The sequence below is a fragment of the Salvelinus sp. IW2-2015 genome, linkage group LG13 (assembly GCF_002910315.2).
Source record: "Salvelinus sp. IW2-2015 linkage group LG13, ASM291031v2, whole genome shotgun sequence".
Lineage (NCBI taxonomy): Eukaryota > Metazoa > Chordata > Actinopteri > Salmoniformes > Salmonidae > Salvelinus > Salvelinus sp. IW2-2015.
Window position 1 is genome coordinate 48,392,758 of NC_036853.1, and position 18,318 is coordinate 48,411,075.

General features: G+C 45.4%; 3 protein-coding genes across 3 annotated transcripts in view; 2 read left to right on the forward strand and 1 right to left on the reverse strand.

Moving 5' to 3' along the window:
* Nucleotides 1-18,318, reverse strand: part of LOC111971708 (uncharacterized) — an 89,601-nt gene that overhangs the window by 38,199 nt on the left and 33,084 nt on the right. The gene's annotated exons all lie outside the window — the stretch shown is intronic.
* LOC112081211 (uncharacterized) lies at nt 1,459-4,218 on the forward strand. The gene is made up of 3 exons (XM_024147438.2): nt 1,459-2,000; nt 2,336-2,466; nt 2,684-4,218. Exons 1-3 carry the CDS (start codon nt 1,718-1,720, stop codon nt 3,845-3,847), a joined length of 1,578 nt encoding a protein of 525 aa, XP_024003206.2. The 5' UTR covers nt 1,459-1,717; the 3' UTR covers nt 3,848-4,218.
* On the forward strand, nt 8,518-18,299 carry LOC111971768 (uncharacterized). The gene is made up of 7 exons (XM_070446330.1): nt 8,518-9,457; nt 9,827-9,957; nt 10,158-10,319; nt 16,356-16,514; nt 17,024-17,135; nt 17,366-17,493; nt 18,144-18,299. Exons 1-7 carry the CDS (start codon nt 9,169-9,171, stop codon nt 18,297-18,299), a joined length of 1,137 nt encoding a protein of 378 aa, XP_070302431.1. The 5' UTR covers nt 8,518-9,168.

Consider the following 18,318-nt stretch of genomic DNA (forward strand, 5'->3'; position numbering starts at 1 on the left):
GAACGATTCTTTAGCTGATTATTTTATTATCATCCTGTGAAGTGTCCTGGGGTAAGAGTTTTTTAAATGTATTACTAAGTCCCTCAGTTGAGCATCTATYTATGCGGTATGCTCACATGACACAGACTTGTTTTTTGGTTCCTGGGTCTAGAAGACCTCTCAGCGGAAGAGTTGCATGGAGTATTGTCACGAGCCYTACCACCCGCTTAGGCCCCAGAGCCTAKYGGAGATATGGAGCTTTGAAGGACAGAAGAATTGGGAGTATTGTAAATTTTATATTTTTAGTTGTGTAGATTAAGTTTGTCTACACCACGTATGAATTTACTATTTACATTGTTTTTTCAACCCCGTCCAGTTGTTGGCGTCAATACACCTTTTTGGGATGTAATCCGCCATTAAAACCACAGAAGAAGTTAAGATGGATGACGAGGYGGAAACCTGACTGACAACTGTTGCAAGTTTTGGGAGCATGGAGAGGCCAGAGATAGATTGGGCTAAGGAACAGAAGGTGGGTATTGGACAAAGGCCATCAGTGTGTATGCTGCAAGCAGTACAGCGGATGATGGCGCGGCATGAGCGTCGTAAACAGAGAGACGTGGTTATGGACCGCAAGGAATAAGTAGGAGAGAAGTGCAATGGGAAGATGTGTGTTGAGGAAGAATGGTGCCAAGTATAAACCGTATTCTGCTGTCTGATGGCTCAGGAATTTTACCTGACAAGAGTGAAGATGAATTACCTCTGGTGGCAGGTGTGAAGACCTCCGAGTCCAAGCTTCGCCCCGATGGTCATGCAAAGGATGATTTGGGCCCAGCCCAGATTTGAAGCAGTCTTTTCCTGATAGTCATGTTGGGATATGTCGGTTATCCCGTGAGAGCTTTTGCGCCAAACCCACTAAGGTGTTTCAGATGCCAAGCTTATGGTCATGTTGCAGCAGTGTTTAGGGGTGAGATTCCAAAATGGAAATGTGTGCAGGAGGGCAAGGGACAAAGGAATATGTAGTATAGGTTGAAAAGTGGGGGTGCCCATATTGCTGGGGATCAGAAGTGCCTGTTGCAAGAGACAGGTTGAGGTTGCCAGGGAGAGCAGAGGATGAAGGATCAAGGGCCTTGGCCAATACAGAGTGATATGAATTTGTGCTTCAGTAAGGTTGGCTTCTTAGCATTCATTGACATGGTTATCAACTGTACCACAGAAATGGAACGTAAATCACAGAAAATATATGTTGTGGTGGCAACTGCTAAGTACTTGGGTTTACCAGGTTTTACTGGAGAAGAGTTACAAGGTCTGTTGAACGAAAGAGTCCCATTCTCCCAAACCATTAWAGTTGTGGAATTGTGAGGTGATTTTTTATTTGTTTAATGAAATAGTGGTATATAGGTGTAGGGTTAGTTGGTGTTTTTTCCCCCTCCCTTTTCCCAGTTTTTTATTTTTGTATCACAAAATGTAACGTGATCGATCACACAGTAGGTGGCGGCATGCATAAAAACMATGATACCAAAGAAGAAGTAGAAAACGGAAGTGAACAGTAATTTGGCATTTTTTCCTCATTTCCACGTTAGCGTTTTTGTTGTTATTTAGACGTTTATTAACATAATGMAACTCAAAATATGACTATTTTAACTGCACAGCATCACATAATTATCGCAGGTGGTCTTTAATTCGCGCTGAAGACAGGACTTGGTTGATAGACCTACGTAACGCTAGCTAGTTGCTAACAATGGCTAACTGTATGGTTTTTCACACTCAAATAGCCTCCATTATGGAGGTGCTAGCGAATGCAGCCGTGGCAGAGATCTGTAAACTCGTAGACGACGACTATAACGTGTTTCGTTTGGAAATTTCTCAAAGCCAGAAAGAAAACAGGGGGTTGCGGAGGAAACTACAACTAATGGACTGGAAGGTGGCACGGGAGCGCGCAGAGAGGACAATACGAGAGCGCGTCCCCGCCAGTCGTCCCAGTAGTGTCAAGTTCGTCGATCGATACAGAGGAATGGCAAGAGGTACATTTTCCAGAAGGCTGAGTTTGCGCGACCTGTCGCCGTTCATTTAATAGCTCCGTTACCTTCTGCAGATGTGTTAACCAGAATTGGGTCTWGGTCCGTTTTTGGATAGCAAGCACTTGTGCAAAGACACTATCATATTCTAACCAGAATATTGATTTACTGAATTTCCTATTATCTACTCAATGAAAATAATGTGATYCATGGAACACAATACATTGATCAATAAATGGTATTTCAATAATTTGAGAAGTGTTACCTTACATCCTTGCCAATTGTAGACATTGAGCATTGGCAGTACTTAACCACCACTTTTCCCCTAATTACTCTCTTAGGTGAAGGACATCTCACTGTAGGCCACAGGAGCATTGTGAAGCCAGCGGGACCCAATGTGTGGAGAGATGACCAACCCATAGCTATAGATGAGGGGAGTGGAACCTCAACCCAACATGTTATTGTGATAGAGGTCAGTGTCATAGTGTAACATTCAAAACGAAAGTACATCAAATGTGGCTCGTTTATTTCAGAAAGGCTCCCCATAGCCATTCATTTGCTTACATGGTCATCCTTATTTATCTGCCATATGGGAGCTCGTGTGACTTCCTGACGACATTGTTATAATCTTCCCTGATTATTATCCAATTAAACTCATGTACCGATAACCTAATCTCTTCTTTTGTCAGTCTGCAGATGCAGAGGCTGCAGGTCCTGGAGGATCGTCTCTGGTCAAGCAGGAGAGGACTGAAGGAGACGACCCACAACACAGCAGAGACATCCAGACTGGAGCAGCGGCTGGAATGGCACCCCCTGTAGCTATGGYCGACCTCGCCACCACGCCCCAGCCCCYACGCAGCATTACGGAGGTCAGTGGAACACCGAAGGCCGTCCTCAAGTCAGAGACAGACACCGAGACTTTAACTGTATCACGAAGGCTGTTACACACAGGATCGGACCACAGATCAGACCCAGAAAGACTGGGCTGTCCTCCTGCTTCCGGCTCAGAGTATTTTCTTTATGGTAGCCCGAGGACGGTTCATTCCCATCAGGACTCAGTTGACGCGTTAGAGACTGTCAATTATCCGTCTTGTTCTTACACTACAGAGATGGACCCTGGCAAAATGACCTTGGGTTTAGAGACACAGACTAATCTGTCTAGAGGGGACTGGAACCAGTACAGTAGTAGTCTATACTCTGAAGGGCCTCTAGATAAGAAAGAGGAGGTTATTGCCGTAGATGAGGTGACTGTGAAAGTGGAGGGCGATGCTCCTCTGATATGGAATGAGACTCACGTAGGAGAAGGACATTCACAAGGCAGAGATTTCTTAGATTACAGGGAAAGCTTAGAGACAAATCCAGATGTCACGACCCACTCCCCTTTACACACACTCAGGGATCACGAACCAGTGTCCACYTCTATGGGGCCTTCCGATCAGGTATTGAACTCAAAGGTTCAAAAGGCCAAGGCTCAGGGAGGGGGACCAACATCAGGCGGTAGTAAAGTGAAACGGTTCCTCTGCATGTTCTGTAACAAAGGCTTCAGCTGCCTCCAGAAGGTGGAGATCCACCAGAGGGTCCACACAGGGGAGAAACCCTTCAGCTGTACTCAGTGTCACATGCGATTCGCTGAGGCTGGCAACTTGAAGAGGCACCAGAGGGTCCACACAGGGGAGAAACCCTACAGCTGCCCCCAGTGTCACATGCGTTTCGCCCAGTCTGGCAACCTGAAGATGCACCTGAAGGTCCACACGGGAGAGAGGCCGTTCGCCTGTACATACTGCAGGAAGAGGTTCTCAGAAAGGAGCTACCTCAGGATACACCAGCAGAAAAATCATTCCACTATAACATAGAAAGTAAACATTCCACTTGATCGCTTTTGACGTTTAGACAAACCCTGCATTAAAGACAAAGATTAATTTTCATTGGTTGTTAGTAGAAAAGATCCACAGATGCATTTGGAATAATGAGTAACAGWWTTTAGTGTTGAATATTCCTGGGTAAAATTTAGCATCCAGACATTGTGTGATTTATAAGGCGTATATAAGCCTAAAAAGTCTTACATATTTTGTTTGTACTGTGRAGGCTATATGATGTTCACAAATGCTTATTTCATTACACTACTGAATRTTTACCAAGACACTTTTAATGAGAKAATGTATGCAGTTTGTGTGGTTTTAAAACTTGTTCATGTTTAATAAACACAAAATTGAACTTTTCATTTTAAGACTTTAATATACATCGACTCTCTTTAATATACATCACATCTGATCTCACGCTTTATAACCAATATACACTTAATAAATATAACTACACATACCCACGCACTAACAAACACCTACTGTACACGTCAAAATAGTTTAGTCAGGTTTGTCTGATGATGACTTGACTTATCGTAGCTGACACATCTTTACCCTCAACATATTTGTCCACCATGATGGGTTTAACAACAATGATGTAATTCTGTAACTACAGTACAGGACTCATGTAGTGGGGATGGTTAAACACRATGTTGAAAGTGTGTTTATTATCTGTGTGTATGTACCTGAGGGAGTGTATGTCTGTAATCTGTATCACCTGTCTTTTCCAGGAAGAGGAGGGTCCAGAGGTGCTGCTGGTGGAGGAGGGGTTTGCGGACGGTCTGGGGAACCATGGTCATGGAGGAAAACCAGACTACACCTCCTCCTGAACCCACAGAGGAACCAGCTGAGTAGCACAGGACCACACAGTCTCACTGAGGTGAGCCCACTGAACTACTGTCTGTATGGTATTAGGTTAGTGCCCGTATCCACAAAGTCTCTCCAAAGTAGGAGTGCTGATCTAGGATCAGTTTTCCCTTTCAGATAACAATAAATAAGACCATGTAGAAAGGTGGGGACTTGAGACTCTTTGTGGATARGGGCCCAGGTCTTGGATTAATTTGGTKTTAAGTGTGGGACAATGCCTTTGAATTATCAAACAATTAAATAGTGTATAGTACTSATAGCAATCCCTCAATCAGAAGATGCTCCATAGCAGGGTGCTCATATCAGATTTCTTGATCCAACATCCTCTCACTCTGTATCTCTTACAGTCAGTAGACATGGAGGATGGGAAGCCTGATCTGRTGCTGGTCAAWGAGGAGACAATAGAAGACGGACCAGAGAGCATTGATCTGCTGAGTAGACTAAAGATGGGGGAGCAAGGTAAGGGAGAAATACATGTAGCCTACAGCAACTTATGTTTACTTACAAAAACACAATGTATGAACTAGAGCAGTTCATTTACAAAAAATACATATGTAGAGTTTTCTCTGCAATGCTTTTAAAGTCTAAAATCTTCCTGCAGGTGGATGGCTGGAGGCTAACAGAGGAGACTGGGTGGCCATTTTGGATTCCCAGACCCAGACCGGTGCAGCCAAGGGCCCATGGGACAACATCACTGASCAGGCCAGGACCAGAGACAAAATAGTGGAGGTCAGTGGATGGGACAGCYTCTTCAACTCTGGGCTGGGGAAGAACACTGTTAARCACAACCAGAAACAGACAGTTGAACACAAAACAACAACCAAATTTAGTCTCCATGACAAGAGAAAGGATGAGACCAGTGCGAGGCGTAGATTTGGTCTGCGCTGACGGAGAGGCCAGGTTCGTATGCAGCAGGAARGAACAGAGACAGACTCGGCTAGCGATGCTCTGTCCTGCTCCTATAGTTGTGATTCAMWAAGACTGATGGCGCCTCAGGTTAACACCCTAAGAGGTGCTGCCTTCAGCCTGCCTTCTATAGGATCTATCAACTGGAACATGGACCCTGCCACAACACAGACACTCCCTGGCCTTCATCCTCCTCACAGTCTCCTGTTAAACCAGACCTCAGACAGTGCCAGTGCCTCAACACTAAATGGCAGCACCAGCCCATTTACAAATGACAGTAGTAGTAACGCTATCYGTAGATCCTGTGGCAAAGAGAAGCGCTTCCCATGTTCATTCTGTGGGAAAGCCTTCAGTTTCCCCAAACAGGTGGAGATCCACCAGAAGATTCACACGGAGGAGAAACCGTTCGCCTGCCACCTGTGCCGGGGCCAGTTTCTCCCACTCGTCCAAGCTGAAGAGGCACCAGAGGGTCCACACAGGGGAGAAATCCTACAGCTGCCCCCAGTGTGAYAAGAGGTTCTCCCACAAGCACCAGCTGAAGATGCACCTGAAGATGCACATGGGAGAGACTGTTCGCCTGTACACACTGTGGGAAGAGGTTCTCAGAAAGGAGCGCTCTCAGGATACACCAGCAGAAAATGCACATGGCCCATGTATAGTGACATGTAACAGTGCTAGTTAGTTTGTAGTTAATTCTGTTGGTTTTGGATGTTTAGGGAACTGAGAAAATAATGAGTATGATGAGGCAGAGTAGATGATATGGTGATGGTTGGTGTGATGGTATCTGTAAAAATGCTTCACTGATGAAGAGCGACAACTAATTCCCTTTAGGTTGATGCTGGTGTTTTGTAGTAAGATAGTGCCTTAATTCATGTTTACTTGACATAAAATAGTGAAGCCTTTTTAATGTAATGAACCTTTTCCAAAGTATTCTAAAATATTATTTTTATCAAAGCAAGGGTGGCAGATTTACAGAAAAGGTAGAGTGTTACCACAGTGAGAAAAGTTATTCTACTTGCCACGTATCGTTTTGTGCAGTAAACGTTCTGTACTTCACTATGTGAGGGTATGACCATTTTAATMAKATTAAATACAAAATTGACTCTGTGCTGACTGACTTGGTTATTTTTGTATCATTGCAGGGACTGAGTTTCCCTTATCTCAGTCTAATCAAAACATTATACTTCATTGTTGAATCAACACATATGGATATTTTTAAATAATAAACTKCAATGGCTCCACATTGTTAGGTACCTGAATCACAGTGTTAGAGATGGGCTTAACTGTGGTTAACATTTATAAAGTAATGTTTCTGTGTACGGCAAGGAGTTTCTTCTATAAACCTTTATGCTTTTCTGTACAATATTTGTTTGCAGTCTGCAGTTCAAGAAGACCTGCTGGTATCCAGTGTTACTGGTGGGAGAGACAGGACCTCTGAGTTGGCTGGTCACAAACCCTGGKCCCGGATCAGAACCATGGATCAGTAGCKATCGCRTTTCCTTCCCGAGTCGGAACCAGGACCCAACCGCGTGGGACAGAGACTCCACCAGAACCTTTGGACTGAACAACCTCAGTCCTGGTGGTCAGACAGAGCCTCCAGTCAGAGATCCAGTCGCCAGCCCAGACCCTAATCTTCACAGTCTCAATGCAGGGATGAACAGGTCCTGGGGCAGATAGAGAGCAGGTCACCCTGGTATTCAGCCTTCACAGAGCGAGGTGGGAGTCTAACAGGAAGTCTGTCTTCTCTCTCAGGATATCATCTAATGCCTGGTGACTGGATTCATAGAAAGCCTGGTCCTGGATCTAGCCTTACTCAGTTACCTCAGGGTTACGCCACCAATACAGATGGGCCAGGATGGGCGTTCACCACGAAAGGTACCTAGCCTATAAAACAGCACACAATCCCAACAACACCCAAACAATGGCTTGAGGGAGCTCAAAAACGAACCACCTGAGGGTGGTGGCACGTGCTTCTACCTCCTCCAGTGTCATTGGGTCACAACGTGGGAGGGCGAGCATTAGGACGGATGGCGACAAGTCATACGCTTGCCATACGTGTGGGAACCGATTCGCTAGCACAAACTATTTGACGGAACACCAGGAGAGGGCATTCATACCAAGGAGAGGGCATTTAAGTGCAAACTATGTTACAAGAGCTTTTTCTTCCTGAGTAGCCTTATCAGACATAGGAGTGTCCACAATGGGGAAATAGACAAGTTGTCTGTTTCTCTCTTTTATGAAAAGGTTTTTATTCAGGTCACTTTTCCGCCAATCAGGTTCGGTGGCGCTTCCGAGAGCGTTCTGACAGGTTGGTGCATTCACCCATCTAGGCTTCAAGAAAGGCTGCTGGGGGGCCGGCGGCGCTGTTGGGGCAACCGGGGCTTCCACAGGGGGGCTAGGAGTTTCTTGGAGCTACTCGCCTAGCTTTCGGCCACGGGCTGCTGCTCTCACCCGGCATGAAGAAGGCGGAGGTCGGCTGTTTGGGAGCCGACGCACCACAGGAAAGAGGCAGCTGCTTCTTTTCCTACCCTGACTTCATGAGACTGCATTGTCTTTCTCATGGTGTCGCCGAAGAGGCCCTTTTCAGAGATGGGTGCATTGAGCAAAGGAGTCTTTTCTGTCTCCTGGATGGAAGTCATGGAGAGCCAGAGGTGGGTCTGCGTCATGACCAATGCAGCCATCACTTGGCCAGCGCAGACTACCAACACTTGAGTGATGTGGAGAGCAGAGCTGGTGAAACGTGCCACCTCTGCAATGCCAGCCTCTATTGCGGATCATCATTCTCCCAAGTCATCCTATAATAATGTGACCACATATGCTCCAAGCAGGCCCAGTTATTCAAGCTTAATGTGCGCTCTGCCTTCTTTCTGATCTGAGCGGCTAATCGTTGCGCACCTAGAACCCATAACGCTTCAATAGCCCAAGGGTGAGGGATTCGACTGGGAGCCACCCAGTGAATAGGCCTGAAGAGAGAGATCCAGAGAGGAGTTTTACCAAGGTTGGATTTCTTGCGTTTATAGCCATGGTGATCAATTGCACTGATGGAGCAGAAATAACAGAAGATAGATGTGATAGTTGCAGCAGCAGAGAAATATTAAGGCGTGAGAGATTTTAGTGCAGAAGATCTACAGGGAGTTTTGAGAGAAGGGGTTCCATCCTCCCAGGACTGATGTAGGATCTCTTGGGGCCAAAGTAATGGGATGGGTGGTGGTTTTCGGGGATAGTGTATAGGTACAGGGTTGGTCCATTAATATTTAACTTTTTTGTGACCAAAATGCGCAATCCGCATTCCGACCTGTGAAAGGCAGCAATGGGGAACACATCGTCTTGTCTGCCGGAAATTCACACAAAGAAGTAYTAAACGGAAATGAATCGTGCACAGGAACAGTTTCAACGTTAGCGTTTTGTTATTTAGACGTTAATTAACACCCTGGAACTGAACATATCACATACTTACCCCAGAGTAGTGTTTAATTCGCGTTGAASACAGGACTTGGTTGATAGATGTTATCTAGGTAATGCTAGCTATCTAGRCGCTAAGAATGGCTAACTGTAACGTAATGGTTTTCCACACTCAAATAGCCTCCGTTATGGAGGTGCTAGCGAATGCAGCKGTGGRAGAGATCTGTAAACTCGTAGACGACGACCATGCAGTGTTTCGTTTGGAAATAACTCAAAGCCAGAAAGAAAACAGGGCATTGCGGAGGAAACTACAGCWACWYGAACTGAAGGTGGCYCGGGAGCGCGCAGAGAGGACAATACGAGAGCGCGTCCTTGCCAGTCGTCCCAATAGTGTCAAGATCCTCGACCGATACAGAGGAATGGCAAGAGGTACATTTTGCACAAGGCCCGTTCCCTTCTGCGCATGTGTTAAGCACACACTGCATGGTTAACCAGAGTTGGGTCTTGGTCAGTTTTTGGATTGTATTCAATAATTCCCCTGATTACTTKGCAATCTTGCACAAAGACACAATATCATATTCTTGATTTYCTGCATTTCCGATCACTTATTGAAAACAATATGATGAATGGAACATAATCGATCTATGAATAGTTTTGTGACTTGTTACCTTACATGTGACGTGTTACCATATATCCTTGCCAATTGTAGACCGTGTCAAATACTTTACAATATAGTGTTGAGCATTGACAACACAGTACCTAACCTAAGCACCTATTTTCCCCCAACCACTCTCTCAGGTGAAGGACATCTCACTGGAGGCCACAGGAGTTTTGTGAAGCCAGCGAGACACAATACATGGAGAGATGACCAACCAATCACTGTTGATGAGGGGAGTGGAACCTCAACCCAGCACGTTATCGTTATAGAGGTTAGTGTCATAGTGTAACATATAAATTACAGTGCATCTAATGTGGCCRGTTTATTTCAGGAAGGCTCCCCTCAGCTATTTACTTGCTTACATGTACATCTTKATGTATCTGCCATAGTGGAACTTGTTAGACTTCCCAACAACATTGTTATCCAATTCAACTCATGTACCGGTAATAACCACCRCTCTTCTTGTGTCAGTCTACAGATGCAGAGGCTGCAGGTCCTGGGGTGAAGCAGGAGAGGTCTGAAGGAGAGGACCRACGGCACAGCAGAGACATCCAGACTGGAGCGCACCCTGTAGCCACAGAAGACCCCACCACCACCCCAGCACTGCCCAGGACCAGACACAGCAWCACGGAGGTCAGTGGAACGCCGAACGCCGTCCTCAAGACAGAGACTATAACGGGGCTGAGGCAACTGGGCTATCCTCCTGCTCCCCGCTCAAAGTATTTACTTTATAGTAACCCGAGCCCGAGGARGGTTCTGTCCCATCGGGGTTTAGGTGACTCGTTACTGACTGGCAATGATCRGTCCTGTTCATACGCTACGGAGACAGAGATGATTCCTGGTGWCATGCCTGTGGGRTTAGATYCACAGACTAATCCAATGAGGGGGGACTGGAACCAGTACAGTAGTAGTGTATATTCTGAAGGGTGCCTAGATAAGAAAGGAGAGGGCCTGGTTGTAGATGAGGTGAAAGTGGAGGGCGACGTTCCTCTGACATGGAATGCAGAGTCTAACTTAGGAGAAGGACACTCGCAGGTCAACACCAGTGACTTCTGGGATTACAGGGAAAGCTTAGAGACAAATACAAACTTCGCAACCCACCCCCCTTTACACYCGCTTAGGGATCGCGACTCWGTGTCCACAACTATGGCACCTTCCGATTCACACGTCCGTGTCCTTTTTGATCAGGTATTGAACTCAAACGACAGTGCTAGATCCCAGTCCCYGGGAGGGAGAGCCACATCAGGCAATAGTAAAGAGAAACGGTTCCTCTGCATGTTCTGTAACAAAGGCTTCAGCAGCCCCCAGAAGGTTGAGATTCACCAGAGGGTCCACACGGGAGAGAAACCCTACAGCTGTACCCAGTGTCAAATGCGCTTCGCCCAGGCTTGCAACCTGAAGAGGCACCAGAGGGTCCACAAAAAGAGAGAAATTCTACAGCTTCCCCCAGTGTGAGAAGAGGTTCTCCCACCAGCACCAGCTGAATATGCATCTGAATGTCCTCACCGGTATAGGTTATAACGCCTGTACATAGGGCTGTTATTGTGTTCTTATTAACACCACACCGGCGGATTGCAGTCAAATTCCACATGACCGTTGAGTCACGGTATCTAGGCTACTCCAAAACTGTGCTCTATAAATGAACGGTGCTGATGAGTGTTAGTAGGCTATCAAACTTGCTTACGGCTGTCAAGTTGCTAATGGCCTGGTACTCAGCGCTCTAGTGTCCCTCTAATCACTTTGACATAAAAGCCATCAAATTGCATTAATGACTTGATGATTTAATTTGAATAATCTGCAGAGTTCACAATAGCGTGTTGCATTCTGAAAACGCAGGTGTACTGACCATGACATTCAATTTCCACGTTTTTATATTTAAATAGACTCGCTGCTTTTATCCGAAATGTTTCATCCATTTTATTATGCTAATTACATTTCCGCGGGGGCGCAGACATTGACTCTAGAGGTTAACTGGTTAGGACAGCTTATGAGGTCTCCTAAGTATCTGTTGAGTATGTGGGACTTTTATTACTAGAGGCTTCATGCATAGCTTTTATTTTTACCCWTAAGACTAGGAGTATATTMTTTTGATACCTAAAGGGGRGTCAAAATTCAGAATCAAATAGCTAAATTATCCATAGTATGACCATCTTAAAACAATTCCATATGTCAGCTTTGAACCCTCCCCTAACAACGGTATAGACTTACAGGGGTTAACTGTTACATTAACCAATACACTGRTAACTAGCAGCATATTTTATTAGCATTTTAGCTAATGCATTTGGAGTTTCCTTTTCATCAGATGGTAAATTAGCCCRATTTCATATATTAGATCAGTAAGATTCCCTACTGTTGGTGTGTCCAATTGTGAGTGCATCTGTCATTTCAACGGAACATTGTGGTTACACTAATGAAGAATTAAATCAAATACATTTGATTCAGAATGAATTAATGATGCGTGTCAAGAGCTGGTCATTTATCCAACCCYCCTATTATTGCGTTCGTATTTCATCAACACTGTCCAGTACAAGCATATTAATTAAGGCTATACTATTGTTCAGATACAATTATTATATTATGTGATTTATAACGACATAAGATAAAGGGAACTACATTTTAACATAGCATCCTCTTGAACTGACCTGTATTTTCCTGCATTCTAGACAAGATGACTGAGTGGAACCATGTATTAAATGCCAGTTTGTTTAGTTAGAACGCAGGTGAAATCTATTTAAATGCATATTTTTGCATCCAGACATAAAACGACTGTTACATATTGTGTTTGTACTGTGTAGGCTATACGATGTTCAGAAATGCCTATTTCATTACTTCCATTCAACTACTTAATTTTGTTCCCCAAGACACTTTATGAGAATAGCATTGAATAAAAATATACATGCAACAATTTCAAAATGTTTACATAGTTAGTTAATATTGTCAATTTAAATAAATGAGGCGTTAAATATGGATTTCACATGACTGGGAATACAGATATGCATCAGATACCTTAAAAAAAAGGTTAGCTGCGTGGATCAGAACCAGTCAGTATCTGGTGTGACCACCATTTGCCTCATGCAGCGCGATACATCTCCTTCGCAGAGTTGATCAGGCTGTTGATTGTGGCCTGTGGACCCACTCCTCTTCAATGGCTGTGCGAAGTTGCTGGGTATTGGCGGGAATTGGATTACGCTGTCGTACACGTCGATCCAAAGCATCCCAAACATACATGCCCAATGGGTGACACATCTGGTGAGTATGCTGGCCATGGAAGAACTGGAACATTTTCAGCTTCCAGGAATTGTGTACAGATCCTTGCGACATGAAACATGAGGTGATGGCGGTGGATGAATGGCATGACAATGGGCCTCAGGATCTCGTCACGGTATCTTTGTGCATTCAAATTGCCATTGATAAAATGCAATTGTGTTTGTTGTCCGTAGCTTATGCCTGCCCATACCATAACCCCACCGCCACCATGGGGCACTCTGTTCATAACGTTGACATCAGCAAACCGCTCACCCACACGACACCATACACGCTGTCTGCCATCTGCCCGTTACAGTTGAAACCTGGATTCATCCGTGAAGAGCACACCTCCAGCGTGCCAGTGGCCATCGAAGGTGAGCATTTGCCCACTGAAGTCGGTTACGATGTCGAACTGCAGTCAAGTCAAGACCCTGGTGAGGACGACGAGCACGCAGATGAGCTTCACTGAGACAGTTTGTGCAGAAGTTCTTCGGTTGTGAAAACCCAAAGTTTCATTAGCTGTCCGTGTGGCTGGACGATGCCGCGGATTAATAAGCCAGATTRGGAGGTCCTGGGCACGTGGTCTGCGGTTGTGAGGACAGTTGGACGTACTGCCAAATTCTCTAAAGCGATGTTGGCTGCGGCTTATGGTAGAGAAATGAACATTCAATTCTCTGGTGGACATTCCTGCAGTCAACATGCCAATTGCATGCTCCCACAAAACGTGCAGCCTCTGTGGCATTGTGTTGTGTGACAACTGCACATTTTAGTGTCCTTTTGTCACCAGCACAAGGTACACCTATGTAATGATCATGCTGTTTAATCAGCTTCTTAAAATGCCACACCTGTCAGGTGGATGGATTATCTTGGCAAAGGAGAAATGCTCACTAACAGGGATGTAAACAAATTTGTGCTCAAAGTTCATTTGAGGTTAATAAGCTTTTTGTGCAAATGGCACATTTCTGTGGTCCTTAATTTCAGCTCATGACAGAGGACCAACACTTTATATTGCTTTTATATTTTTGTACAGTGTAGTTCATCATGCAGATTTTTAGTTGAGACTTACACTGCATGACCAAAGGTCGAACATCTCATTCCACAATCATGGGCATTAATATGGAGTTGGTCTCCACTTTGCAGCTATAACAGCTTCCARTATTCTGAGAAGGCTTTCCACTAGATYTTGGAACATTGCTGCAGGYACTTGCTTCCATTCAGCCACGAGSATTAGTGAGGTCGGGCACCGATGTTGGGCGATTAGGCCTGGCTTGCAGTTGGCATTCCAATTCATCCCATAGGTGTTCAATGGGGTTCAGGTCAGGGCTCTGAGCAGGCCAGTCAAGTTCTTCCACACCGATCTCAACAAACTATTTCTGTATGGGCCTCGCTTTGTGCAGAGTCAGGCGTTGTCATGCTGAAACAGGAAAGGGCCCTATCCAAACAGTTGCCACAAGAGGTGGAAGCATAATCGTCTAGAATGTCATTGAATGCTGTAGCGTTAATATTTCCCTTCACTGGAACTAAGGGGCCTAGCCCAAACCATGAAAAACAGCCCCAGACCATTATTCCTCCTCCACCAAACTTTACAGTTGGCACTATACATTGGGGCAGGTAGCGTTCTCCTGGCATCCACCAAATCCAGATTCGTCCGTCAGACTGCCAGATGGTGAAGCGTGATTCATCACTCCAGAGAACGTGTTTCCGCTGCTCCAGAATCCAATGGCGGCGAGCTTTACACCACTCCAGCCGACACTTGGCATTGCCCATGGTGATCTTAGGCTTGTGTGCGGCTGCTGGGCCATGGAAACCAACCATTGAAGTTCCAAGAACACAGTGTCCTCCATCATTCTTTCATAGAAAAAGTTTGGAACCACCAAGACTCTTCCTAGAGCTGGCRGCCCGGCCAAACTGAGCAATCAGGGAAGTGACCAAGAACCCGATGGTCACTAACAGAGCTCCAGAGTTCCTCTGTGGAGATGAGAGATAATTTCAGAACGACAACCATCTCTGCCAATCAGACCTTTATGGTAGAGTGGCCAGACGGAAGCCGCTCCTCAGTAAAACAGGCACATGACAGCCCGCTTGGAGGACTCTCATGAGAAACAAGATTCTCTGGTCTGATGAAACCAAGATTTAACTCTTTGGCCTGAATGCCAAGCGTCACGTCTGGAGGAAACCTGGCACCATCCCAACGGTGAAGCATGGTGGTAYCACCATCATGCTGTGGGGATGTTTTTCAGCGGCAGGGACTGGGAGACTAGTCAGGATCGAGGGAAAGATGAACGGAGCAAAGTACAGAGATATCCTTGAAAACCTGCTCCAGGGCCTCAGACTGGGGCGAAGATTCACCTTCCAACAGGACAACAACCCTAAGCACACAGCCAAGATAACGCAGGAGTGGTTTCGGGACAAGTCTTTGAACGTCCTTGAGTGGCCCAGCCAGAGCCCGGACTTGATCCCGATCAAACATCTCTGGAGAGACCTAAAAATAGCTGTGCAGCGACACTCCCCATCCAACCTGACAGAGCTTGAGAGGATCTGCAAAGAAGAATGGGAGAAACTCCCCAAATACAGGTGTGCCAAGCTTGTAGCGTCATACCCAAGAAGACTCAAGGCTGTAATCGCTGCCAAAGGTGCTTCAACTAAGTATTGAGTAAAGAGTCTGAATACTTATGTAAATGTGATATTTCCATAAAAAAACATCTTTGTACTGTGTGTATGTATATATAAACTCAACAAAAAAAGAAACGTCCCTTTTTCAGGACCCTGTCTTTTAAAGATAATTCGTAAAAATCCAAATAACTTCACAGATCTTCATTGTAAAGGGTTTAAACACTGTTTCCCATGCTTGTTCAATGAACCATAAACAATTAATGAACATCTGGGACCTGTTGGATCAGAGGGTGAGAGCTAAGGCCATTTCCCCCAGAAATGTCCGGGAACTTGCAAGTGCCTTGGGGGAAGAGTGGGGTAACATCTCACAGCAAGATCTGGCAAATCTGGTTCAGTCCATGAGGAGGAGATGCACTGCAGTACTTAATGCAGCTGGTGGCCACACCAGATACTGACAGTTACTTTTGACCCCCCCCCCTCCTTTGTTCAGAGACACATTATTCCATTTATGTTAGTCACAAGTCTGTGGAACTTGTTCAGTTTGTCTCAGCTGTTAAGGTGGTATTTACACATGTTAAGTTTGCTGAAAATTAACACAGTTGACAGTGAGGATGTTTCTTTTTTTGCAGAATTTATATAATTTTATTTTTTTACTGACAAATAAAATCAATCAATCATGTCCACCATGATGGCTTTAACAACGATTAAGTCAATCAGTAACTACAGTATAGGAATCAAATGTAGTGGGGATGGGTAAACACTGAGGGGGTGTATGTCTGTGTGATCTGTATCACCTGTCTCTTCCAAGAGGAGGAGGGTCCAGAGTTACTGCTGATGAAGGAGGGGTGTGAGGAGGGTCTGGGTAACCCTGAGGGGACCATGGTCATGGAGGACAACCAGTCTACACCTCCCCCTGAACTCACAGAGGAACCAGCTGAGCAGCACAGGACTACACACAGTCTCACTGAGGTGAGCCCATTGTAAACTACTGTGGTATTAGGGCCCGTATCCACAAAGCCTCTCTGAGTAGGAGTGCTGATCTTGGATTAGTTTTGCATTTTAAATCATAATGAATAAGACTATAWAGACAGGTGAGGACCTGATCCTCGATCAGCACTTTTACTCTGAGACTCTTCGTGGATACGGGCCCAGGTCTTGATTACATTTGTGTGGAACCATGCCTTTGAATTATCAAACRATTAAATAGTATCAAGTGATCAAATCAACTAACATGTTTGCATAGTACTCATAGCAATCCCTCATTACCCAATCAGAAGATGCTCCATAGCAGGGTGCTCATATCAGATTTCTTGATCCAACATCCTCTCACTCTGTATCTCTTACAGTCAGTAGACATGGAGGATGGGAAGCKTGATCTGCTGCTGGTCAAAGAGGAGACAATAGAAGACGGACCAGAGAGCATTGATCTGCTGAGTGGACTAAAGATGGGGGAGCAAGGTAAGGGAGAAATANTACAGTCAGTAGACATGGAGGATGGGAAGCCTGATCTGCTGCTGGTCAAAGAGGAGACAATAGAAGACGGACCAGAGAGCATTGATCTGCTGAGTGGACTAAAGATGGGGGAGCAAGGTAAGGGAGAAATAAATATAGCCTACATACAGTAATAGATCTTCAATGGGAGTAGTGATACACTTGGCTGTTTTTTCTTAATTCATAAAATGAATTCAATACAACTTATGTTTACATACAAAAACACACATTATAATGTATGAACTTCACCAGGTAATTGACTGAAAAAACTCCATATGTAGAGTTCTCTACCATGTTTGTAAAGTATATTTTCTAACCTCTTCCTGCAGGTGGTTGGCTGGAGGCTAATAGAGGAGACTGGGCGACCATCTTGGATTCCCAGACCCAGACGGATGCAGCCAAGGGCCCAGGGGACAACATCACTGAGCAGGCCACAACCAGAGGCGATTTGGTGGAGGTCAGTGGATGGGAAAGTGTCCTCAACGCTGGGCTGGGGGGGGCTCCAGAGTGGCGCAGGCTGTGTTGCAGCCGGCCAAGACGGGGAGACCCATTTGGTCCAGCGTAGTCCCAATTAGGGGAGGGTGTGGCCGGCCGTATTGTCCTTGTCCCATCGCTCTCTAGCGACTCCTGTGGCGGGCCGGGCGCATGGACGCTGACACAGTCGCCAGGTGTACGGTGTTTCCTCCGACACATTGGTGTGGCTGGTTTCCGGGTATGCGGGCATTGTGTCGAGAAGCAGTGCGGCTTGGTTGGGTTGTCTTTCGGAGGACGCACGGCTCTCGACCTTCGCCTCTCCCGAGTCCGTACGGGACTTGCAGCGATGAGACAAGACTGTAACTACCAATTGGATACCARGAAATTGGGGAGAAAAAGGGGTAAAACTACAAAAAAATTGAAAAATAAATAAAATACCAAATCAACACATATATTTTTTTTAAATAAGAAACTCCGATGGCGTCATATTGTTAGGTACTTGAATCACAGTGTTAGGGATGGGCTTGACTGTGGTAAACATTTTGTCATGTTTCTGTGTGTACAGCAAAGAGTTTGTTTTATAGAAATATATATAAACTTTTAAATGCTCTTCTGTTCAATTTGTGTCTACAGTCTGCAGTCCATGAGGACCTGCTGATATCCGGTGTTGCTGGTAGGAGAGACTGGATCTCTGAGGTGACTGGTCACAAACCCTTGCCCCGGATCAGGACACTGGATCAAGAGCCGTCACGGTTCCTTCTTGAGTCGGAACCAGGTGACTTTACTTGAGTCATTTTCCTATTAAAAA